A 25,525-nucleotide genomic window follows, 5' to 3' on the forward strand; every position below is an offset into this window, starting at 1 on the left:
CTCTAACCAAAGCACCACCTGCAGACTTTCCATTCAAACAAAAATAAAAATGTTTACATGTAAGAATGATTTCTTCAAAAGTAGGGCAAAAAGTCCTGAAATAAGTAAAGAGTGAGAAGCATCAGGATAATCAGAAACATCCGATTATAGCATGCAGAAATTAGCAGCATGACCAGACGTAGATAAGTTTGTGTTATTCTCTCTCTGTGTTTGTGTGCCACTTTTGCAACCAGGAAATTAGGTCAGCTAGTAGGGAACAGGAACAGGTGTTGGCACGACCAGAGATGGTCCTGGTACAGCAGACATGGAGCTCAGTCTCAGATGTCTCCTCTGAAAGAAGAAATCAAAGGGAGTAAACAGAGAGGGAGATTAAATGGCAGCAGACGGACAGGAAGAGGAGACAGGACAGAAGAAGAACAGTGGAGGAAGGTGGGAAAGAGGAGGGAGGTGAAAGAAGAAATAAAAAGAGCAATGATGGGAAAGTTTTTGGAGATGTGACAGAGATTAGAGCTCAGCGTGAAAGATCTTCAGATGGAGTAAGAAATGATGCCAGTGTATATTTGGAGAGGAAGAGACTACTTTGCAGAGAAATGACCCTAATTGGCTGTTAAGACTCTGCACGTGGAGGACAGAGGGAAGAGCGGACAGTTATGATGAAACACTGATTTATTCTTGTCATGACCCACAGTCCCCAATCGGACCCTCGCCTCGTGTAACCGGACCTCAGGCTCGTCCTCTAGAGAGGGGGCTTTATGTAACATGGTGTTTTAGTGAGCTACTTTAAAATGGACACACTCATGGTTGAAATATTTGATCTCTTCCTGTGTGACTTTTAATCAATAATCTCTTTGTTTCTAACAGCACATATGAAGAGTGTGGCTCGCAGGCAGGGCTGTTGTCCAGAGCATTTGAAAAATGTGTATGAACATTGAGCATCTACAAAAATCCTCTACCCTTTAGAGAAAACAAAGCATCCAACTCTTCATAAACGAGCACATTCGATATGAAAAGTTTAAGCGTGGGCATTAATAGAGAATAGTGTTCATGATGAGTAATACGGCAGCGCTGGGCTGAGACTAGAGAAGCACAGATGCTATGATATAAAAGATCTTTGCCCTCACGGACAAACAAATGCATCTCTACTTTTAATCAAAACACTTCACAACAGAATTAGATCGTCAACATTTCTTGTATTACGATCATTTCAGTCATTTTAACAATCAAAGTATTGAAAAGAACAGAAGCTTTAGAAACCTGCAGCTTTTTAGTCAGATTTTTAACCAAACGCTGCAGCAAGCAAAGATGAGAACAGCAGTGGTTCATATCAATTCACATGTTGACATTTACTGATGTTTTCAAGTTCTTTGGTAGATTGTAGACTACTGTGATAATCAGAGACAAAACTGCTGTTAAAAATAACATTTGAGCTGATTGCAAAACTATGTTCTTTTTGCTACTGACATCTGTTCATGCAACATTATTTGCTGATATTTGTCCGATAGGTTGTTGGCAGTTATGTGATCCAGATGGCGCTTGAATGTCAGGCCATTGGTTCCCAACCTGGGGTTTGGGACTTCCCCAGGGGGCGCCAGGGATCTTAGGGGGTGTGCGAGGCTTTGTCTGCTCTGAGGCTGCCAAAATTAGATTTGCAAATATTGACTAAAACAATGATAAAGCAGTTACTAAGTAGTTTGTACAATGGCATTTAGATAAGAAAAGCATGCATAAGCATGCATGGCCCTTTTAGGGTTTTATCACTGAAACAATTCAAATATATGTTGATTTGACGGCAGTGTGTCACTTTTTCTTCTCTCGTGGGTCCTGGGGGGATTACACTTTTCTTAGGCACATATAGGGGGACTCCAAGGAAAAAGCTCTAACCTGCACACTGCAATTATAATTAGAGAAATTTCTACACACAGTAAGAATGATCCCTGCAGAGTTTTTTTCCAATGGTTGAACTGATTCACCTGGCATCAAGCTGATCAATACCACTTATAGAGATGTAACAACACTAATATCTCTAATTATGATTAGGGATGTTCCAATACCAGTGAGAACTTTCTGGACTGACTGTGCAGACTAGTAAATTATTTTAGACCTATATTTGACTCAGAACATGGCTCAACAAATAGAATCATAATGCACAGTATCTCTGTGACCCTAAAGTTGTTTTTCTGCTGATTACTGAGTTTCACTGCTCTCTCTATCTCTCTCCATTATGCTCTAGCCAGGCAGCATCACATGATTACAGAACAGCCTGCAACTGGCTAAACAATATGGCGGTTAGCATTCAATTTAGCATTTGAGCTAGTGGTAATAAATTAAAATGGAAAAAAGATGTTCAATATCAGGTTTACTGGAGTAGATTCAATCATTTCAGTCCCCAAAAGTCACACGAGTTCACAGAGAAAACTGTCACACAGCCATCATTCTTTGCTGCTGCAGTGGGTCCTTTGGTTCCTGTTTGCTGCTCTAAAAGCAGTAGCCTGTGCATGCAGTGCCTCTGTTTAAGGTGCTAACATTTAGCATGGCTAAAAAAAGCCAAATATAAAGTTAAACCCAACTGTATCGGATCGGTGAATAAACTTGTGTACTCGCTGACACTGATACCTGCATTTTAAGCAGTATTGGACGTATTTCCGATACTGGAATCGGAACAACCCTAATCACAATAATCACTTCCTGAAACATATCAGTACTAACGCGGTATTATTAAGATTGGCTGGAAATCTAAAAGTACAGATTTCAAATCATTTTATCATGTTTGATATTAAACTCCAGTATATACTGAATAATAAACACAGGGACAAGGCAAACTTTTAGTCTGAAGAAACAAAAGTAAACATGAAAACCTTCATATGTGCATGAACAAAGGTTATTTGATGATAAGGCTGACAAAATATTTAATACTTTTTTGATAAATGAAGTACTATCCATTATTTTTTAGGCCTCTTAATGTTAACATGTTAACATTATGATTAATCTGAAAACCTTGACACTTTAAAAGCATCACAATGCAATTCAATCATATGACCACAACTTCTTCCCTTAGTTTTCCAGCGGGATGTCTAGGGGTGAAGAGGTGAAGGTGATGAGTGAGGAGACAGACCCAGGTCTCCTTAATGGTAAATTTTAAAAGCTGACTAATGAAGTTTGGATAAAACCAAAGTTGTGTGTTAGCAAAGATGCTAACATCAACATGGGATCAAGCGCTCTTAGGTTAGGCAGCAGGAAAATGATACCAAACACAACTCTGGGTGGCTTAAAAAGAATGAAGGTCTTGGATTGGCCCAGTCAAAGTCAGAGTCAAGATGCTGTGGTGTGACCTTAAACTGGCAATGTGGATGATTTAAAACAACTCTGCAAAGAAGAGTGGGGCCAAAATTCCTCCACAGTGATGTGAAAGACTCACTTCTAATTTTTACAAACGCTTGCGTGCAGTTGTTGCCACCAGTCATAAGGTTGAGGGGCCAGGTAGGGTTGGATGGCATTTTCCCTTCATAAATGAAATCATCATTTAAAAACTGTAGTTTGTGTTTACTCAGGTTATCTTTGTCTAATACAGAAATTTGTCTCATGATCTGAAATATATAAGTTTGACAAATATGCATAAAAAGTAAGAAATCAGAAAGGGGGCAAATAATTTTTCACTGTATATGTCTGTTTTTCTAAATCACCACTACAAACTGCAGATATGTGGTGGTACAGTCTGGATGATTCATCTTTTTCTGTGTATTCAAAGGATTATGATGTAAAAAATTCAGTGAAACTGAAAAAAGAGGGAATTTCTCAATATAAAGTGCACAGGACATGTTGTGAGTTTCAATGTCATTTGATATCAATCAAACAATTTATTAAATAGTGGTATTATGACAATCCACAGCTACAAAACTATACATTTTCCTCCTTATAAAACAATAAATGTAAACTCAAGCACATATATTAGCCGATGCCTTTAACAGCACACAGTGCTCGACATGATCAGAGTGTTACAAAGATCCCATAATTCATTTTTACTACCGTAGATGTGATCTAATAAAACATCGCACTAAGACTGAATATCTGTCAGCACAAAACCAATCAACTACAGTGTCTATAATAAAAGACAACCACTCATAAAAGACAGCACCCTTCAAAGAGTGACCCTGAAAATAATCTGTGCACCCACAGACACGACACATAACACACAGAGACTCTAAAGGACACAAACACACACACAAACAGTGTGCTGCAGAGGCTGATATTTGCTTATTTGTCTGAGTCTTCTTCGATAGTTCACCAATCCTCATCCTTCTTTCCACACAGCATACGAATATGGAAACCACACACAAACACGTGCCCAGAATAGATGAACAGAAATAGACTGAGCCCATGAGAGACGTAACAGTGACCAGAATAGTCATGGAACAGCTCTGCTTCCCTTTGCACATTTCTACATATTTTAATATCTATAATGTCAGTATTTGCATTAACCTTTAAGCTCTACCATCAGCAGAAGTGTCTGAAAAAGGCCCACAGAGATGAAGAACTTTAAAGTAGCAGCTCTTCATTTTAGCTTTTCCTATAGCTCCCTCTTTTGATGAGAAATAGGAATTGAAGTATTTGGCATTAAGACTGCTGACACAGGGGACTGGATGTGCCGTACTCCCCAGACGGACACAGGTCAGCTACTGCAGTCCAAGTCAGGTCTCAAGTTTAGGGGCAACTGCAAGTCCAAGTCAGGTCTCTTATGGTTTTAATAAATACTAATAAAAATGAATACACTAGTCACATGGTCGATAGTAAACTAACCTGACTGGCCTTCAGACGCTGTTAATAATGAATAAAACATTTCTCTTGGTTTGACAGCTCTAAGAATCAAACATTCACTGACTGAAGTCTGATTTTATTTATCAGTTTATCTGATTAAGCTGCAAATAAATTGAAGGTCTTACTTGGGTTTTACTAACAAAACACAAACCCTGTTTCTCCATTTCTGTCAGAGTCCTGGTCTTTTTAGAAATTCAATTCTAATCCTCCAACCTTCTGTCTTTTAGTAGTCTTATTCAAGTGTATCCTTTATATTCATTTTTACAATTTTAATCTCTGAGCATTTCTTTAATTGCCTTAATCCATCATGCTCGGTTAGCATCCATAGTTTGATGATTTTAAGGTCCTTTTATCAATCTCTGCTCTTTGAATTCTCTGAATTTCTTCTGTATTTGGCTTGACATCATTGTAAATGATGTCTCAAGTATAAATAAAGGTTGATTGTTTGATTGGGCACTATATCATGGTGGACTGAGTTTAATCACAAACTTGGGATTTCTCACTAAATAACCCACCAAACCAAAGTCAGCTGGACTCCTCCAAGCACACGCCATCTCCCACATTGGTATTTCTTCACTTATAAAGCTATTAGAGCAAAAAAGATTCAGACTAGCGCTCCACTAACCTTCATTTGTTTGATATTGTACAGTTGCTCCAAAATCTGAACTGAGTTGGAGTAGAAGTCTTGTGGTTTTTGCACCTTTTCTTGGAATGATCTGCAGACTGATTTTAAACTGCAGACCTGGTGACTCTGAGAGTTTTCAATCTTAGATGAAAAGTCTTGAATCCAAACTTTATGGTGCAATATTTCTTTAACCTGAAATTTGTGCTAAAGTACCAGTTAACAACTTTTTTTTGCAGCAGGCATGATATGCATTACATATCATACAATCATTCAAGTGTAATTTTTTAAGAATAGTCTACAAAAAAATCCTTTTTTAATTTTTGTACGTTTTTTTCTTATTGAGTATGAGAAAGACATAAAAATGATCACTCCCTTCTACACAAAAATTCATATCCAATTTGCAATAGGTGTCAAAATCAACACCATAGCCCTTGTCTAATCTAATACTTTGTTAGTTATAATATAGAATGACTTATTGAGTGTGTTTGCTGGAAAATTCATAGGATGAGGAACTTCAGAAATAATTGCATATCAAATTTCAATCACAATTTTGGGAAAAAAATATTATTTTCCCAAATGTTCATCCCAAGTAACTAGCTGGTGTTAGATTATTATTGTATTTATCTATTGTGCACTGTGCATTCTTAAGTGTTTCTGAGTTCTGTAACAGTGTTGCTGCACTTCTTGGTCTCTCTTGAAAAAGAGATCTCTGATCTCAGTTGGACTAGCCTGGCTAAGTAAACTGGAAAAATATTGATTTATTTGTGTGTATGTATGTTGTTTGTTTGAATTTAATTTTATTATGAATGCATTATATTATTGACATAGTATTGATAATGAGATATTAGCTCCAAAACTCAATTATCCGCATCAGTAGATGTGAAAATTCCTGCCAATATTTACAGCTGACTGATAGGCCATTTGTTAGGTACATGTAGGGGGACTCCAAGATAAAATGGTTGGAAAATACTGCTCTAAGGACTGAAATTTAAGGTCTCAACTACAGCTAGCTTAATTTTTTGCATTTATTGAATCATTTCGAGCACTTTTCGGGACTGTGTCAGGGAACCAACCATGCAAACCTGCTGTTTAATAAGGAGGGCTGATTTCATTAAAAGGCCATTTTTAGCACAGGAAAGACTTTGTCTTTTTACAATTAAAAAGTTGTGTATATCTTAGTATCAATATCAATATTGGCTTAGATTGGTTTGAAAATATCTGCACATCAGAAAATCCAGAAAATCCGATGTTAAAAAAAAAAAAAAAAAATTCAATGTATCCAATATTGTGCATCTCTGGTTGTTATAAGTACGTTAAAGGTCAAAGTAGAAGTAGTAGAAGTAGTAGCAGTATTTGTAATAGTGGCAGTGATGGTTATTTCTTCACTACAGTAGACCCCGACACCCCGTCCTGACAGCAGGTATGTGAGTGAGCATCAGCGACACATTCTGCCTGATTTCTCCACTTCCTCTGATGCAGCATGTAGCCGTGCGGCACAGAGTGTTTTTAGCCTGCCATCCTGTTCCTGTTTCTCTCTCTGTCACTCTCATTAACATGAACAAGGAAAGGAGATGAAAAGGCACCAGGAGGGTCCCCGCAGGGTACATGCAGAAAATCTGACATCAAATTCAGTACTTTCCAAGAGCCTCTTTGCGCTTTTTAAGACCCTATTGCACTTTCAATTTTCTTACCCATTTCATTAGCAGTACTGTTTTGTAAAATTTGGTGCTATTATAGAATAAAAATCTGACAATATAGAAAAAATGCCAGTATTATTTCTTAACATAGTATCAAAATAGAGCTTTTTTAGAGAATTTTGTGAATCTGAGGGAAAATACCTGAGTTTGATACCATAAGGTAGCTGACAATGCTGGGTCTTTTCTTTGTTAAATGACCTTGAGGAGCCTAACCAGTGCCTAACAGTGTTAAAGTAGCTTTTTACAAACTTTGCTCTTCAGCTCCAACTAGAGAAGCTCTGAGGACTGACAGCTCAGTGCGGTCAGATCTGCATGGTTCCAAAAAAATCTCACCTGTGATTAAGATAAGATTTTAAAAACAAACAGAAAAACTCAACCTCATGGTGAAAATGAAATTTGGAAAGCTACAAAATTTAAGACCTCATTGTCTTTCATTTAAGATTTTTTAAACTTTTTAAGAACCCGTGGACACCCTGTCTCTGACTGGTATAGCTGGTTAGATTGTTTTACAAAGCAGAGCTAGTGGTGTATTATTTTATATTTATATCCATGTTTGTAGTTATGCTCTGACTTGCATCAACAATGAAACAACAGTATTCAGCTCACTGCCATCAAATGCTCGTTGATATAAAGCAGCAAACTCCTGTTTCTCCACATTTATAATAAAAGTACTAGATGTCATATTAGTTAAGGGGAAAACTGAAATTTACAGGGCAAAGAATCTGATTTTTAACGGATGAAGTGTGGACAACAAGTGTGCAGTGCTAAGTGTAATGCAATAACTGACACACTGTTAGGTCACAGTGTTGCAATACACATTTACAGAGACAGTTTATGCAGAAAAAGCTGCAATGATTACTGCTTAACTATCGCTGTCTCCACTTCATCTCTGATATAACGATGTGTTAGATGGTGAGTCTTAAAAAGACCATGTGTGTTATACACAGATCCACACTAGTTTGGTACTTAATGACAGAAGCTGCAATTTAGATGAAGACAAATGTGCATTATCATATAAGAAGTCACCACAGAGGCTGACTTCTTACCCTCCCTGTTCTATATACTTAGAGTTCCTCCTCTCTCTGAATGCTCTGTCATCTGCCCTGCTGTAACCTGTGATGGGCTTTGCAAGGGTGTTATGAAAGACTAAATACATGCAGAGCTTCTGCATAACTTTCAAGGTTTGAGGCAGCACTTCTCTTGAATCTGGTTGGCACCTCATGTATCATGTATGCCACTCACAAACCAGACACAGAGGATTTTGCATGATGTAAGAGAATGGCATTCAGCTTGTTTTTATAATGCACCAGGAAAACAAAATTAAAAGGCTGGGCATGAGTCCCAAACCTTGAGACTGAGTATGAAGTCTTTTAGGGGTGAGTCAAAGTCAGGTTTTAATTCACATCTGTGTACAACTTAATCAACTTGAGTCTGAGTCTTAAACTTGAGTTCCCCATGGTTAATAACCATTAAATTGTGTTGTAGATGGCAACACATGCTGCAGTGTTGTTTCAGGTGTAATGTTATCCGTTGAGCTGTTTTTAATCACAAAGCAGGTTACCTGAGAGTCGGTGTTGCTTGGTGCTCACTCGGTTGGTGTTTTGGACCATGCAGCAGAGGTGGAGCATGGCAAACATGGCAAGGATCATCACCACGCTTTGGAGCAGCAAAGTGAGCTCAAACTGCTTCCCTATCCTGTAAGGACAAAACAAAAACAAAATGTGATATTCCAGAAAGGGCTCAAAGAACACACCTACAACAGAGCTGGTAGCACATTTAACACTCAACAGAGTCCAATTCAGTTCTATGAATTCAGTCAGAGGCTGTGAGCAGCACAGAAACTCTTTTTAATAATACAATGTTCAGTCATATTTTATTAAGATGCTTTTATTGAATTTCTAGCAGAACGATGACCTATGCTCTCTGATTTATAAAAGGAAGCCTCAAAGCCGATAGCATATGGCCTTAGATACCATAATAAATCACTTTTGTGAGCTTTCTCCCTTTTCCATTTATATCAGACCTTATGACAGATCTGAGGGATGGCCTTGTAAATTCCCTGTGCCTCGTAAATGAAAAAAAAAATAAAGGAAGTTGGATTGTAAACAGAGGAAATTACAGAATCAAAGCTCCCCCTCTATTACCAGAAGAAGATGCGCAGGATGTTTGCTATGAGCAGGACTAGGCACACTCTGGTGGAGAAGCCCTCGCTGTTGTTGCTCCTCTGAATCTCCTGGTACTGCGGCACGTAAGGCAGCGCCCCTCCAAACACCATGAGACAGGACGCCAGCCAGGACAGCAACGTCCATGAGCCCTCGACATCGTCATCCTGCAGAAGCACCTCTTCTTCCATCACGACCAGAGACACTCAGTGGAGTCCAGAGGGTTTAGAGGTTACACCTAAGGGAGAACAGGAAGACAGGTCTACATTAAATAACGAGTTATTGCTAATAAATCATATGATGTATACAGTAATAGAAGAGGAATATGTCTGAGTTTGAATATCAGTTGTCATTATTACATATTATACAGAACGATAGTTTTTACATGTTAAATAGAGGCATGAGAAAAGTCTAAGCAGATTAAAAAATGAATACAGGTACATTCTTTGAAAAATAAAAAGACACTGAAAAAGTTCGTTTCCCCCATAATTTCATTCAGAAAGTGGAACGTCAATATATTCTAGATACGTCTCACATACAGTGAAATATTTCAAGACTTTTTCTGTTTTTTTCTTGATGATTACGGCTTACAGCTCACAAAAATAACAACAAAGCCACTATCTCAAAATATTAGAAAACCCCAAAACACCAGTGAAAAACTGTCTTTCATACAGAAACATTGATTTTCTGTATTATCGTGTTCAATTATGCACTCAGTAATTGGTTGGTGCTCCTTTTACACAAAGTACTGCATCTACGCTATTTGGCATGGAGCCAATCAGTCTGTGGCATTGCTGGGTGCTAGACCAGAGTGGCCAATCAAACACAGTCATACCATGTTCAGCAAACCAGGTTCTGGTGGTTTTGGCTTCACTGCGGGCAGGTGAAAAGGAAATCAGTATCTCCATGAAGCTTCTCAGAAGACAGAAGCATTAGAGAGCTCTAAAATCTCCTGGTAGACAGCTGACAGCGCTGACTCTGGACTTGATAAAGACCAGTGGGCCAACAGCTGCAGATGACACATTCAAGCACATTGGTTTCTTTTAGGGGTGCCCCGATTGCAAATTTCTGGCCGATCACCGGTCTTTAAAAAGCCTGACCTGCCGATTCCGATTTTGGCTGATACCGATTTTCTTATAACTGACAGCATACACCTTTAATGTTTCAATCTTATTTTATTGAATAACATTGAACAATACCCGTGAAACAATACAAACTTGTTGTTTTAACTGCACATGAGATAGTTCTCTCAAATATAAATGTAAAGTTTAAAGCATTGCTGTCCAAACTACTAAATTATATCAGTTCCTTTAGTCTTTCATTTTTCACATTTTAGTAGGTAGAGGCATATGAAACCGATCTTATCCACCGATCTCATTTAAAACGATCGGCCGATCTCCTAAAATTAAGGAAATCAGCACCGATACCGATTTTGGCCAATCGATCGGTGCACCTCTTGTTTCTTGCCTCTGTGATCTCCCCGCAGACTCTGGGACCTTGATTTCCAAATAGTAAAATTACTTTCACTTCAAAAAAAGACTAAAGACCACTTGTGTGTGTGGTGGCTCCTGATCCACTGACTCCAGCCTCAGTCCACTCCTTGTGAAGTTCCTGTAAGTTCTTGAATCTGCTTTGTTTGACAACCCACTGAAGGCCAAGCTCATTCCTGTTGCTTGTGCACCTTTTTTTACCACACCTTTCTCTTCCTGTCAACTTTCCATGAATCTGCTTTGATACAGCCTCTGAGCACAGTCTGACCTTTCAGAAGTGACCGTCTGAGGTTTACCCTCCTTGTGAAGGGTGTCAAGATTGTCCTCTGCACATTTGTCAAGTCAGCAGTCCTCCCTATGATTATGGTTGTGTGCACTGAACCAGAGTGAGAGAATGAAAGCTCAGGAAACCTTTGCAGGTGTTTTGAGTCAATCAGCTGATCAGAGCTCTTTTAATCATAATTTAAACATGAGCCACTTTGATATTATATAAAGCTCCTTCATAAACAGGGATGTATCTACATACATTTTTTGCCATTTTTGGCTCATCTTTGCTGCAGTTTTGAATTTAGTTTACTGAACTAAAATAGTGTCAGAGAATGACCATTACAGCTTGGTTTCTATCAAATAGATATAATGTTAAGCATGTAGAGTAAGAAAGTTCTGCTTGTTCACAATAAAATAATTTCCTAATTTATTCCAATAAACCTTTGTGATGTGTTTATTGGAAATACTGGTAGCACAAAAACCATTAATTTTCAGTGTATCGGCTCTTCATTTTTAGTGTTTACACAGTTTAAACTATAATCACAAATGTTTTCATGCTTTGTTACTACTAAGCAATCACTTAAGCAGCATAATCCCTCAAATAACAGCATTAGCAGCCATTCTTGGTGTGATTTAAAAGTCAGAAAGTTCATTTAGTAATTCCCTCTTTCCCAGAAGCGCCAAACTGAAATGAGTTCTGACAATGTGCTTTTATAAAGCAGAAAAAACAGCTCCTGTATGTAGAGGTTGTTTAATTTTATAGCCAGTTTGAGTCTGCACACATATGGTGTGCTATTTCTGAGTAAACAGTGTGGGTAGACATGGCTTGTGGAGTGTAATAACAATATCATTCTTGCTCCTTTGTTAAACTAATATATAAGGTCATTCTTCCGTACATAGTTGGTGGTTAGTGTCAATCATGTGGAGTCAGGTGACAAGTCACGGTGTAGCTTAGGGTCAGCCAACACCGGGTCAACACAATAACAAGCAGTCATGGCAAAATAACAAAACCTCACTGACTGGTTCTATGGTGGCGACTTTTAAGCACACTAGGTATTATTGGTGATCGTAGGTTATTTCAATACTCCTGCAGAAAAGCTGTCTAAGATGTCATTTAACTTAACTTTTCTTCTAGTTGGAGTACAATGTTGACCATATCCCACCTGAAACCTTTCTGTTATCAAGAACTGAGTAAAACTGATAGAGAAGAAGACAGCTGTTGGCTTCTCCTAACTTTAGTAAAGAGGTCTCTCTCGTCTCTGTAGAGTATTCACTGTACACAATGAATGCAAACCTGCAGAGATCCTTGAGTATGATCTATAAAAGTCTTTTAAAGAGTTCCCACAGTTAAACATTACTCTGTGATTGAACAATCTAGGGCGTCTTTGACCGTTTCCTTTGCCTGCTGGTGTAAAAAGGAGCCTCATACCACAGCTAAAATGCGTGGGGCTACCTCAAGTAACAGAACAAGCTCTGTTATGTAAGCAAGGCATTGCTTCGTGGGGTTGGGCCACTAACATGCCTAAACATACAGGCATCTGTTGTGGTTTGAAGGGGAGTAAACAGCAGCAGCACACGGAAAAACAGCCATTTAATTGTCTGGTTACATGGTTATTAATAATTATAAGCATTAGGAGTAGTTTTAACGAGTCTAATGTGGAATATATCACTCAGTGTAGTAATATTTAACCACCCAAACTCCGTTGCCTGATAAAGTCTGACACTAAAATTTTCTATTAGCTTTAAATAGCGCGGTCACATCACTCGAGCAGGTCCCAGCAGCTTGTTTGTGTATCGCTCCTTGTATGGATTTAATGCATCAGCAGCAGGAAAAACAGTTTCCAGGTAAAGCGTGGAAATCTTTCAGCTTTTACTCACCGATTCACTGCGCCTTTCACTCCTCGAAACCCACAAAGAAAAAGTTTCAGCGTCATACAAAACCTGGGCTCCCTTACTGCTCTAACTTTCTCATGCCAAGTCGTGCACATGAGAGCAGAAACGTGCATGAGTAACCACGCGCGTGCACTGATAAATACCGCTGTTTGACACAATTCTCACCTTCCAGATTCCAGCATCAAATATAAAAGTCGTTGTAGCGCTTAATGTGATAAAGTATGATTAAAATGACCCAATACCGCTGAAGACTAAGTCTTCGGGGGGTCTTAAAGATCATAAACTACTGCAAAATTAATGCCCCCCATTCAAAACTCAATGTTCCACACTTACAATGCACTGAGGCGCAACTCTCGCGAGATTTTCCGTGTGGTGGAACAGCTGACCGTGCGGTGGGTGGTGCAAGAGACTGCTATCTTTTTCGAACAGTTACAAACCTGACAGCCGAAAAACCGGTCCGTAATTCAAATTTAGTCGAGCCACTGATAATCTCTCAACGAACATCATGGCTGAGACGGATCCCAAGTCAGTGCAGGACCTCACTAATGTGGTGAGTCGTGATCGCGGTAGCTAAGCTAGCCTTAGCTTTAGCTACGGTTAGCCTTGCTAGCGGCATATACAGGAATGCTAACCATGCTAAGCTAGCTACCAAGCAAATATAAGCTGTAATACAATATTTTTGTGGTATTTAGTGATACATTTTGTTTGAAATAGGCAATATATTTTGTGCAGGTTACTTTCAAACGGGTAGTCGAGCTTCAACATCGTGGCTTTTGTTTATATTCATGACGTTATATAATGTACAGTGGGTCTCCGTGAATGACATCACCACATCAATACAACGCAAATCGTTACAAATACAGAAGTAACACTGAATGAAAACGTTGTTTTAGACGCTTGTTCTTACTTTTCCTTAAATGCTTGTTTGCTATAATTTTGTCATTTTAAATGAGGTTGAGTTTGATTCACAGGACTTCATTGTGAAAACAGTATAAACAGAGTCACCATGGAGATAAGCATGGTTATCCTCCTTAACGAATGTAAATGGGTTTTAATGAAGGAAGCGTATCCCTCTTTACTTTGAATTTCCTTCTCTCTTAATGTCAAATAGTGTTTTTTTTAAGGACAATAAGATTTGTTTTCATGAAGGTAATAAAGGAAAAAAAAAGCTAAACCATCACGTAATAACTATAATAAAATAATAGGGATGCACGATGGTGGATTTTGGAATCCATGATTGTGCATCCCTACCTCAAACGGTCAAGACAAATTGTTACACTCAGGGTGTAAGAAGCTAAAAACGGCTTCATACATAAATAATGAAAAAATTAATATACATTAAATTTTCAATCAAGATCAAACCTAATCATCGATATAATCTAAAATATCGATATCAATGGATATTTTTTCTCAGGAGGAACACTGTAAGTGTATACAAAGTGTGGCTTTATTGCTGTGAATTTAACAGTGAAAATATTGCCAAAGCATCATGCAATAATAAGATGATGAAGATGACAAGACTAGGGGTAGCTAATTAAAGATCTTCAACAATATAAACTCTGATAAAATGTAAGTTTAGTTTTTGTAAGAGAGAATGAAACAAGACTTAATTGTAAGTGCTGAATTGTTGGGCATTCAAAACCCATGATGTGTCCCCACTCTGCATGTAAAGGTATATCAGTGTTGTCATCAGTGTCTTTTAAATAAGTTAAATTATTGATAGTGCATCATTATGAGAGTTTCGTGTTTATATTATTCAACAGTTCTGCTGATTGAATTGGTTCAAAGTATTCATGCATTACTGAGTTTTATAAAGGTGAGGGAATAATATCCCCCATTGAAACCACTGCCACAGAGCTTTACACTGCAACAGATGGACAGATAATAACTGAATCCAGGATAGTATGATTCATAGTGTGTTTGTTGATATGCACACACATGTCACAGTGAAACAAAGTAATATCTCCCATGGATACCGAGCTATCTCATCGTCACCAAGGAAACTAGTAACTTTTTTGTGAATCCTTCATAGATGGAGGGCACGGTGAGTGAGTTCATGGTGTGGGAGTGCTGATGTTTTTCAGTGTTTACAGTGAAGAGTTCACCAACATGGTATTATTCAAATTCTCTATTCATCCAACTTCCATCTGTAGATGATTGATGTTTATTTTTGGTGTTGATCACTCCACAGGTCCAGACACTGCTGCAACAGATGCAGGACAAGTTCCAGACCATGTCAGACCAGATCATTGGGAGGAATATCCTTACATTCCTGTTGTAACATCTCCATTGGATGAATTTAGAGTTACCTCAATAGTGATTTCTTGTATTTCCATCTCTTACCCACCATCCAGCTGCCTTACACAATCAACACACAATATATTCAGTCCATTCTAATGACAGTTGTCACCTTAACTGCTTCTCTACTCGATGAGATGAGCACACGCATCGATGATTTGGAGAAAAACATTGCTGACCTGATGACCCAGGCTGGTGTCGAAGAGATCGAGGCACCACCAGAAAAGGCTAAAGAAGGACAAGGCTCATAATGAAGGTAAGAAGGTAGAAACATAAGGATACCCACAGAGTCTGACTCCTAGTTGCCAGAAGATGGATGACTAATGTTCCTTTAACAATTTATGACTTTTTTAATACATCATATATATTGGGCTTTTTTCTTTCCCTGTTCGAATTATTGTATATAAAGTTAAGTTGTGTCTGAGACCAGGTGTTCCTCCAATACTAGAGTCATTACGTATGTGTGTAAAATGAAATCGTGTTTAATCGTGTGAAATCGCTCTGAATTGCACAATGCTAGCAAACACGGCACAGATGGACCATGATACTCACCCCGCACCTCTCATGTGTGACTCGTTCAGCCTCTTTAAAGTCTTGCATAAAAAATCCTCAAAATGTCAACAGGAGGGAAACATTGGAATCAGAAATTGTTAATTGCAGGTCATTTTAGTCAAATTATTTCCCACACAAAAGATGATTCTCATTTGGGCTGTTCAAATATAATTACCAGTCTGGATATTGTTACCATTGGGTGTGTGCCAGAGGGAGGAAATGTGCAAGAGAGAGGGGTCAGCTTTCTATAATGGACATAAGCCTGAACATCCAGCGAAGATTAGCTACATTTTTTGGAAGAAAGAAGCTCAGAATAGGCGGGTCAGACCAGGAGGAAAATATGAATTTAGAATCAGCCAATCAAGTTGGAATAAAATAGACTGCTGGTGTAATAATTACAAGAGCTCAAAATTGCTTAAAGGGAATCGTTTTTATAGATTTAGCCTCTAAATTTTGCTCTCAGTGTGCACAAGATTGAAGTATTTAACTTTAAACTGAACACATTTTTTTTCCCAGAGGAGTTTGAGCCCAGACCATCCAGACAGTTCAGAGTCCCCCCACTATAGTCTGATAAAATCCTGTAGAAAACCACTGAAATATGCATAAATGTTTAATTAAAAATAGTATGTGAATAAATTCAGATTTTTTTTTACAGTAACCTTCAGCGTGTGTGTGGAAAGTAATGATTCTGGGGAATGAGTGACTTATCTCACAGTATTTCATAAGTAATTTGATGATTAAAGTCTAAAGGAAAGGTTTAAGCTTACCATATCAATAAAAAGGAGGTTTAACCCTATCATGCCAATACAAAAAAACTGTAAGACTGTATGGTTTAGAGTTGATGATAAGAATACATGTTTTGATAATGCAATAACAAAAATAGAAGTCCTAGGCACCAAACATTGGGAACTGCCTTGCTTTTAAATATCAAAAATTTAAGAAAGAACACCTACACGCTGTCAAAACTGCCCAAATTTGTTTGGTTTGGACAATGAGCTCTCTGCAGCTTTTAGTTAAAATATGACTTCAGATTTGTAGTCTATTTTTTTAAAGCACATTTCAGTTCTGCAGATGACTAGAATGAATGTGATTGTTTTATAAATGTTCAGTTTTAAAACATTAAAAATATGACATCTTTATTGTTTTTTGATCAGCTGGCTTAAAAAGGGCTTTTTTTGCTTTTTCTGTCCCTGCAGGATCCTAAACTCCAGTTTGAAGTCGGTTCTACTTTCAGAAGCAGGAGACTTTTCCTTTGTGAAACTGAATTCTATTGATTTGGTGTGTCGTAGTGTGAAATGCTTTTTTATATATTGAATATTGTGATAAACGGTTACAGTTATGTAATGACTTGAAAAGTTTAACCTTGTTTGTAAGCTAGAGTAGTGTGACATGCCCTTCAGAACTAAAAAACGCTCGTGTGCAGGAATGCAGTTTATGGATTTTGTGCGTTGACCTGCGGGTTATTTGGCCGCCATCATCGATCATAGTAAATTAAATCCCAGGAGATGATGGCTGATCGGACAGTTTTGCCTTAGTCTGTGCTGAAAAGTACAACCTGCAACTTCCATCCCTTCAGACACAGGAAACGGGCAAAGCAAACATGAAGCTTGCAGTTTTTCACAAACAGTACTGCTACTTCCACCAATGGGATGCATTCCAGATCGGATTTTCTTCTAATAAACTTATTTAATACAATGCTGTTTGTCATGTATATTGCATTATAAATATCTGGCCAGGTGCTCAGTGAATTTTTAGAAATATAATTAACTCTGAGGTGCTCACAGTGTTTTTCTGAATTTATTTTTCCTAACCAGAGTTGTATTTTACCATGAAATTTATCTGGAACGTTTCAGTGTTGCATGTTTTACTGGCCTTTATTGTTTTAAATGAATTGGAATGGCATTTATAGAATTACACTCAAGGTTCATCTAAACTGTGTAATTTGTAATCTTTCTTCTTTAATCATCACTGACATGTTCTTCATTCTTACTTTACTGTAAGTGTACTGAATTAGCACTACTTTTTAATAATCCTAAAAAGAAGCACATTTCCCAAAAGTTACAAGTGTTGTGCATTGCATATATTCACCGATCATTCATCAGGAGCCCCTGCTCAGCTTTCCTCAAGGCAAATATCTAATCAGTCACATGGCAGCAAGCTATGCAATTAGACACGTAGACATGGACAAAACAGTCTCCATAAGTCCAAAGTGGGCATCAGAGTGAAGGAGAAAGGGACTTTAAGAGACTTTGAATGTGCCATGGTTGTTGGTTGTCTGGTAGGCTTTCTGGTTGTTTGACAGAAATCAAGACTCGCCAGTCCAGGCAACATTTTTCCAATCTTCTACTGACTAATGTTTGTGAGCCTGTGTGAACTGTAGCTTCAGTTTCCTCTTCCTGGCAGACAGAAGTGACCCGGCATGGTCTACTGCTGTTTGGTGGTTTTGACATGAGCATTCAAAGTTGCTTTTTTACATACCTCAGATGTAACGGCTGACTTGCAGTTGCCTTTCTATCAACTCAAACCACTCTTGTCATTCTCCTCTGCCATCAACAAGGCATTTTGGCAGAGTATTTCCACTCACTGGATATTTTCTGCTCTCTATAAACTCCAGAGATGGTTATGTTTGAAAATCCCAGCAGATCAGCAACATATGGAAAAACTCAGACCATCCTGTGACGCAAACAATCTGGCACGTTCATAAGTCACTTAAATCAACTTTCTTAATCATTCTGATGCTGGGTTTGAGCTTCAGCACATTGTCTTGACCATTAGTTTCCAGACCTAGGGTCTGGGACCCCTCAGTAGGTCAGCAAAGAGGTTGTCAAAATAAGATTTGGTCATATGAACTACAAAATTAATAGTTTAAACAAGGTACGCACAATATTGGATGTTTATGCATTCATTTTAACTGATACTGATGTATACATGTGAGTCAGACCTAAAAATTCAGTACTTAAAACACACTTAAAGGTCACATATGCAAAATACACTTTTCCAAGCTTCTCTAGCAAAAAATGTGCCCCTGGCCTGTCTACAATCCCAAGAATTAGAAAAATCTACGCCCCAACCCCCCCGTCTCTTTCTCCACCTGTTAGAAAATGTGCGCTGAAACAAGCCGCTCTCAGATTTTCCCTTCATGATGTCTTGTGGGGAGTTAGACCCGCCCCCCAGGTTCTGTTGGCCCTCCCTGCTTGGAAGAAAGGTCCACCCTCCTCTCCTCATCAGTAGAGCCACTTCCATTTCCTGATAAGTGCGAAGTCAAACAGCTCAGTAACATTTAAAGATATAGACACCGGATCAGCTTGTTCTGAGCAGGGCTGAAACAGAGGGGTTTTTAGTCATACAAAAATCCAATACTGGAGTGTTTTTTAGAAACAAACTTTACAGGCATGTTTTGGGGACCTCTGAGACCAATATAAACTTGTCTTGAAAGGGTAAAATATGTGACCTTTAAAAGTTTAAAGAATGAGGATGAACAAGGAGAATACTTCAGCTGATAATGGTCTGTTGTTCCAGCTAAAACTAACTTTTTTGCACATACGGTTGATATTTCCAATAGATATACTAACATCGGCAGAAGTTTTGAAATCTGACTGTACGTATACTTAAATTTTTGAGCTAATATGCTGATATTGTCCATTCCCAATTTATACAAAAGCAATTTGACTTGAAAAAAGGTGTGTTGACCCATTTTCAGAGTTATATTGATTAAAGGCATGTAAGGGTGCTTTAAGGAAAAGGGCACATCAACATGCCTAAGTGCGTTGGTTGCTGTCATGTGATTGGCTGATTAGATATTTGATATATCAATGAACAGTTGAACCTTATAAAATGATTGGTGAGTTTATTAGTCGTCACTTTTTGAAAAAGTACCATAACATTCCTGAAATATTCACTGCTGTAATGACTGATTACTTTTATCATCTTAGGTGTACAGTTGTTCAAACAGATAATGTTAGACATTACATGATGAAAAATATCTCATTTATGCTCTTTGATATATATATAAAAAAAGGGAGACACTATCCTTGCTTGGAAAGATTTGATTTCAAGTTCAGAAGCATAGACTCGTTTCTGGACTCAGCAAACGTAACCATCTCCAAACCCCAGAAGAGGTCTTGATTTAAACTGCTCTGCCTTTTTGTTGTCGTCCTCCATGGATTGAGCAAACATTATTGAGGAAAGCCAAATAAGAACTGAGTAAGCGTGCTTGAAGAGGGACATTTAGTTTGGATTTTCTGGCCTCCTATTGAGCAGATGGATAAAGAACTTAAAGTACAGCAAGTAACGAGATAATTATTTGAGTAGGACCGGTAATCTTCTCACTGAAGGTAGCAACAGCAACAAGTTACATTACTGCTGTACCAACAGCATCCTAAACACTGCTTAGCACACATTTGTCAGTTCTCCATAGGAACCTTTATTCAAGAGAATGCAAAAACAGAACAAAAAAAACACCAAAAGTGACTCAAATTCAAGTGCTACAAAGTATCAAACAGCAGTAAACAAATGTGCTCACATGTGGTGTTTGATACGGTTGATCTAAGAAACACACCTATAAACATAAAACACATAAAATTTATAAGTGTTATAAGGTGACTGGTTCCTTAACTGCATTTCAGCCAGCGAACAAGACGTCTACAAGTTTAACGTTAGAATTCAAAGTCTGATTCCGTCATGTCGATGGCCCAGGCAAACTTGTCCCTTTGTGTCTTGTTGTAGATTTTCTCTATAGGTACGTCCATGTTCTTACACCTGAATAAACGACAGAAAAAGACATTGTTTAGAATACGCTGCAGAACAAATATTCAGTTTGATACAAATTTACATCCTAAGAGATCTGAAAATATTTTCTTTAAAGACAAGAAGTATCTGGGCAGAAAAACTTAACACACCACAAATAAAAATGCAACTGAAATAAAATTAAAAATAAACTAGACAAAGTTATTTAACAAGCAAAAATACTAATACTTAACTTTAGTTATTTTAGTCATTATAAGGCCACGATTAGAATGAAGGTCATATCTAACAGGAGCTGTCTTATTTGAATTCTGAGGATGAATTAACTATTCCTTTCTTGTCTCACTGATTATAATGCAAAGCACATCTTATGATCTAAAGACTGCTTTAATTTTCTAATTTCTGTAAAAATAAAAAACTTTGATTATTTGTTCCCCATGTCTTCAGAAGTATGGGTCATAAGCTGGTAAAGATTTTCAGAACCACTGAGCTAGATATTTAATATAACTCTGTGGTGAATTACTGAAATAAAAGGGAGCTGCATCCCAATGTGCTCTAAAAGTTTGAACCCAATAGTCTTATATGTGCACAGACCCGAGGTGAAGTTGGTCCTTGTGGAAACCACTTACTGTCTGTATACTTCTTTTTCACCATGGCATTATGGTTGGCAAGTACATAAGTGTACTGCATTTACACAAGACAATATACTGCTGAATTAAAAACTTCAAAACCCCAGACGAAGCTCTCATGTAGCTTATTGAAGTATGCAGACTATTCTGTTTAATCCAGCTGGGAGATACTGGGTGATGCTTGTGTCTAGAAGTAACAAAAATCAGTGGATCTAAACTGATCAATCACAAGTTTGGACCTTAAGCCCAGTTCAGACCAAAAATTCAACATGTGACATGTTAAAACCTGTAACTACTTGCATGGTCCGCTCAGTGGTGCTGACCAGTTCACCCCGCTGCGACCAGAGGAGACGATTTCCACTGCAACGACTCTCACAGTCACTCATTTTAAAATGATTATTCCTGAAATTACTGTGCAATCAACTGACTGACAGTACGGAACATTCACTGTTTTTCCATGTTTTACTCATCCTGATGAAGCTTAACATTTATATCATATCAAGTGAGCATCAGGCAGCACATACAAACACAAAAATGTCTTGTTATAATGAAGAAATCTGCTGAGAACAATTTATTTTCCATGGACAAGTTTATCTCCTCCATTCTTAAATTTCTCATAGATTATCTCATGAAGTGCTGTGCGTCTTGCTTATGTGCACAGCTGGAAAAACTGGAGTCTTTTCCCAATAATATTTCCTTTTTTTCATAATTATCTGCTTCTTGAAAATGATTAAATCATTTTTTTTTGTTTTTACTTCAGCCCATTAACTCTCCTGTCTCCACCATCAGCTATGGATTACAGCATGATGTGTAGCCACTGGAGGAGACAGGAGTGTTTATGGTCTGAAGTTTCTGTGTGAAAAAATACAAAACAGCAGATGCAATAATTTCCAAAATTCATAGCATGACTTTAGCCAACAAAATTGGCTTTTGCAGTCTTTCAAGCTAGTTTTGATTTTTTTGAATTTCTGTTTCCCTTTCTAAAACATATTTATTTGCTTGCAACGTTCTAGAACAACTTGATAAGCAGAGCTGCAGGCGACTACATCAGACATGTAAAGTTAAATGAGACACTAAGGAGCAGTGGTGGACTTATTTTGCATCATTGTGGCTGCAGAGAGACTCTGACATGGCTTAGCAAAAGTGTGCTGAAAGGGACAATTACTCATGCAATTAACCGTAAAATTTAAAAAAGTAGTGCACTTATTTTGGGTCTTTAATCACTGTGATTAATGTGAATAATCTTCACAGCCTTAATTCTAACAGAAAAATAACTTGTAATTCAGACATAAGATTTCATTCATGAAGAAAAACAGTGAAACTTTACTTTCTTATGTGACTGCAACAAACTTCTGTAGATAACAGAGCACCAGTGTAATGTCTGTCTTACCAGGCCACACTGATGCGTGGGTCCAGGTAGTTCAGTTTGGAGGTACCCAATGCGATCTGTTTGTTTTCTTCTCTGTCAGTTGCCTGAACCTCCAGCTTCAGCAGCTGATCCTCACAGCGCTTCACTGCTGCCTTCTTTCGCTCCACCACCCTTGGACAAAATAAAAGTACAGGAACAGAATAGTCAGACCATAGTGCAACATAAGAATGCCTTTTTTTTAATCAAATCTGGCTTCGTGAATTACTTCAGTGGTTGAATGTTTGACAGAAAAGGACATTTTTAAGAAAAATGATATGGCAAAAAACAACAGAACAAACCTGACCTGCAGAAAAACTACACTTCTAGAAGAAACGGTGGTTTACAGAGTCCTGGCTGGAATACAAACCTCATAGATCTATACTTTTGTTGTCACAAATACATGGGAAAATATCCTATGATGTCCAACAGGATGAAGGGTACCGTGGTTACTACATAATTTTTTCTCGGGCACATATATGGCAAAACTCTCTAACTATGAATCAAAGTAAATAGACACAGGAAGGCATTAGTTCACGTGATTGTGTTAATGCACTGTAACAGCTAACAGAGTACAAAAACACAGGTCTACTGTTAAACTCCTAAAAGACAACCTAAATTAAAGGCTGCTTTTTTATGAGCCTGTTGTTTCTGCATATTTTCACAAATAAGGGCAGATCTCCACAAAAGGCTCCTGTGTATTTAGTGATGAAATAATGTGCGGATCAAAATAAGGAGCAGCGACAAGATACAAAAATTAAGAAAATCAGAGTAGTACTTGTATGTGTGCCAGTTGTGCAGAAGGCTGGCATATCGTCTTCCAAATGCAAGATCAAATTAGTGATTTGTTGGTTTGTTTATCAATCCCCCACTCAGTTGAATATTCTTTCTGGAATTAATTTACATTTTTTCATCTTTACTGTGATGAAAGTTCAGCCTGTAAATAATAAAGGGCACATATCATACTGATTTTTATACACAAGCAAAAACACAGCCAGGCTATTAGTTCAACAATAACAGCTGGAAAGCTCTGAAAGTTAAAAGGAAATTAACACCACAACAATCATGAAAACACCTTTAAGCTCCAGTGTTTCCATTAGCTTTACACCCTCACCTCTGCAGAACTGTGTGAGTTTGGAGCCACTGAAACCTGCATGGCATCTTTCTCTTCTCTACATGTGCAGCTATGGGTTGTGATGAACAGACACTGCGTGTTTAAATTCTCCATCCTTCCTTTTCCTGCACTTATCTGTGGTCAGGCTGCAGAGGCAGCAGGCTAACAGAGTCAGTCAAAGCATCCTTCTACCCAGCAATGTTTTCCAACTCCTTCACATTCCCAGGACAGAAGGGATATAAAATCCCTCCAGGCAGCTCTGGGTCAACCCCAAGGTCTCCTCACAGTTGGATGTGCCCAGAAGACCTCCACAGGGAAGCGACCTGAAGGCATCCTGATCAGCTGCCAGAACCACCTGAGCTAGCTCCTTTCAGTGTGAAGGAGCAGCAGCTCTACTCCTAGCTCCCTCTAGATGTCTGAACTCCTCACCCTACCTCCTCATCAATCATTTTTCATTGTTGTACCCCACCAGCGTGCTGGTTCTTCTTGGACTTCTTTAACACTTACGTCTGCAGCTTCTGGTCTGAGCTGCCTTTTGTCTTGGCCTCCTTCTTGGCCTGTTTCAGCTCCGTCTTTGCCAGGGCCAGCTGTTCTTTTCGGGCTTCAATCTTGGGGAAGCAAACAAGGACACAGCAGGTTTTTCTTTAAAATATCACTGACTGCACTGGAAAGGTTAAGTAAGGTAAGGCAAAACAAGGCAACTTAATTCATAGAACTATTCATATTCACAGCAATTCAAAGTACTTTTACAGAGTTAAAAACAATACTTTTAAACACTGAGATCACTAAAGACATTAAACTAAGCAAATATAAAACATTGAAATATGTTAAAAAGGAGATATTACATAAATTACAAATGTATCCAAATATCAGATTGAGCAGTCAATGTTAGTTCAACCTCCACACCTCACGCATTAAAATATAAAAAAGAATCCTTCACAATTTGCCACAATCATTCATAATAAATAATCATTAAAATTAATTTAGATAGCAGTAACTGTGTCAGTTTCAAACTGCATCAATATATGAACTCAATTAAGAAATAAGTAATATCTGAATTTAAAGACTGAAGGTATATAAGAAAAGAAGAGGCTGTAACCCAGATTGCACAAATGCCTGCCTGAGCTTTCATTCAGGAAACTTTTATAATAAATCATGAACATGTTCCCCTTTATTCATATAAAGGAAATGTAATTGTGATGATGAAAGTCCAGCTGTTCTCACCTTGGCCTGAAGGTTAGCCATCGACTGATCAAAGGTCTTTGGCGGCGCCCGCTGGTGGTTACAGAGAATAGCAACTGCTCTGTTGGCTCTGTTGTAGGACAGGATTTTCTCAGCCAAGTTGTCAGACTCTGTGGAGGGAGAAAGAAAAATGATTGTATTTAAACAGGAAAATCCTGCCAAGGATGCATATCCGATCAGAATGAAGCACAGCAAATTAAACATAGTAAAAATAATGCCAATAACTGACGTGTTACAACTCTTTCATTACATCATGAAAATTCAAATAAGCTTGTTTTTTGGAGAGCTGAGGCACTCAGAGGGATTGTTGATAAAAAGCCTTTATTTCATGAGGGCTACAAAATCATAAAAACATCCCAACATGTTTCAGTCAAACAGGCCTTCATCAGGGCATGAAATAAAGGCTTCTTATCAACAATCCTTCTGAGTGCCTCAGATCTCCTCAAAATTTTAAGTTGGATCCCCACACTGAAGACCATTGGAGAGACACATATTTCTCAAGCATTTTTTAAACTTATCAAAACCCATGCAGCACTCCATGCAACTGCTTTTTGACTAAGCTTGTTTTTTTTTATTTGGATATAGTCATCAGAAAA

General features: G+C 38.1%; 3 protein-coding genes across 5 annotated transcripts in view; 1 reads left to right on the plus strand and 2 right to left on the minus strand.

Moving 5' to 3' along the window:
• si:dkey-246g23.2 (solute carrier family 66 member 2) overlaps positions 1-13,213 on the minus strand; it is a 106,537-nt gene extending 93,324 nt beyond the window's left edge. Inside the window, exons 1-3 of one of the 2 annotated variants that reach the window (XM_041795317.1) lie at positions 13,112-13,213; positions 9,279-9,534; positions 8,696-8,829 (exon numbers count right to left, since the gene is read on the minus strand). In XM_041795317.1, coding sequence (XP_041651251.1) covers positions 8,696-8,829; positions 9,279-9,487 — 343 coding nt within the window. In that variant the 5' untranslated portion in view covers positions 9,488-9,534; positions 13,112-13,213. Of the gene's footprint in view, positions 1-8,695; positions 8,830-9,278; positions 9,535-12,931; positions 13,049-13,111 lie in introns of those variants that run through there. The other variant, XM_041795318.1, reaches the window with a different exon arrangement.
• A 101-nt stretch (positions 13,214-13,314) lies between these two features.
• On the plus strand, positions 13,315-17,491 carry hsbp1b (heat shock factor binding protein 1b). The gene is made up of 4 exons (XM_041795319.1): positions 13,315-13,496; positions 15,138-15,204; positions 15,374-15,500; positions 16,993-17,491. Exons 1-3 carry the CDS (start codon positions 13,452-13,454, stop codon positions 15,493-15,495), a joined length of 234 nt encoding a protein of 77 aa, XP_041651253.1. The 5' UTR covers positions 13,315-13,451; the 3' UTR covers positions 15,496-15,500; positions 16,993-17,491.
• Positions 17,492-20,199: 2,708 nt separating this feature from the next.
• Positions 20,200-25,525, minus strand: part of zgc:173742 (DNA topoisomerase I, mitochondrial) — a 67,023-nt gene continuing 61,697 nt past the window's right edge. For both annotated transcript variants that reach the window (XM_041795312.1, XM_041795313.1), the window contains exons 17-20: positions 24,912-25,039; positions 24,195-24,295; positions 22,559-22,708; positions 20,200-20,554 (exon numbers count right to left, since the gene is read on the minus strand). In XM_041795312.1, coding sequence (XP_041651246.1) covers positions 20,452-20,554; positions 22,559-22,708; positions 24,195-24,295; positions 24,912-25,039 — 482 coding nt within the window. In that variant the 3' untranslated portion in view covers positions 20,200-20,451. The remainder of the gene's footprint in view (positions 20,555-22,558; positions 22,709-24,194; positions 24,296-24,911; positions 25,040-25,525) is intronic.

This window comes from Cheilinus undulatus, linkage group 9, assembly GCF_018320785.1.
Source record: "Cheilinus undulatus linkage group 9, ASM1832078v1, whole genome shotgun sequence".
In the NCBI taxonomy this organism is placed as follows: domain Eukaryota; kingdom Metazoa; phylum Chordata; class Actinopteri; order Labriformes; family Labridae; genus Cheilinus; species Cheilinus undulatus.

Bases quoted from the DNA above. Each gene is read 5' to 3' on its own strand.
- hsbp1b (XM_041795319.1), top strand. From the start codon at position 13,452: ATGGCTGAGACGGATCCCAAGTCAGTGCAGGACCTCACTAATGTG. The intron at 13,497-15,137 runs GTGAGTCGTGAT...ATCACTCCACAG, and splicing joins TGCAGGACCTCACTAATGTG to GTCCAGACACTGCTGCAACA. The intron at 15,205-15,373 runs ATATCCTTACAT...CTGCTTCTCTAC, and splicing joins AGACCAGATCATTGGGAGGA to TCGATGAGATGAGCACACGC.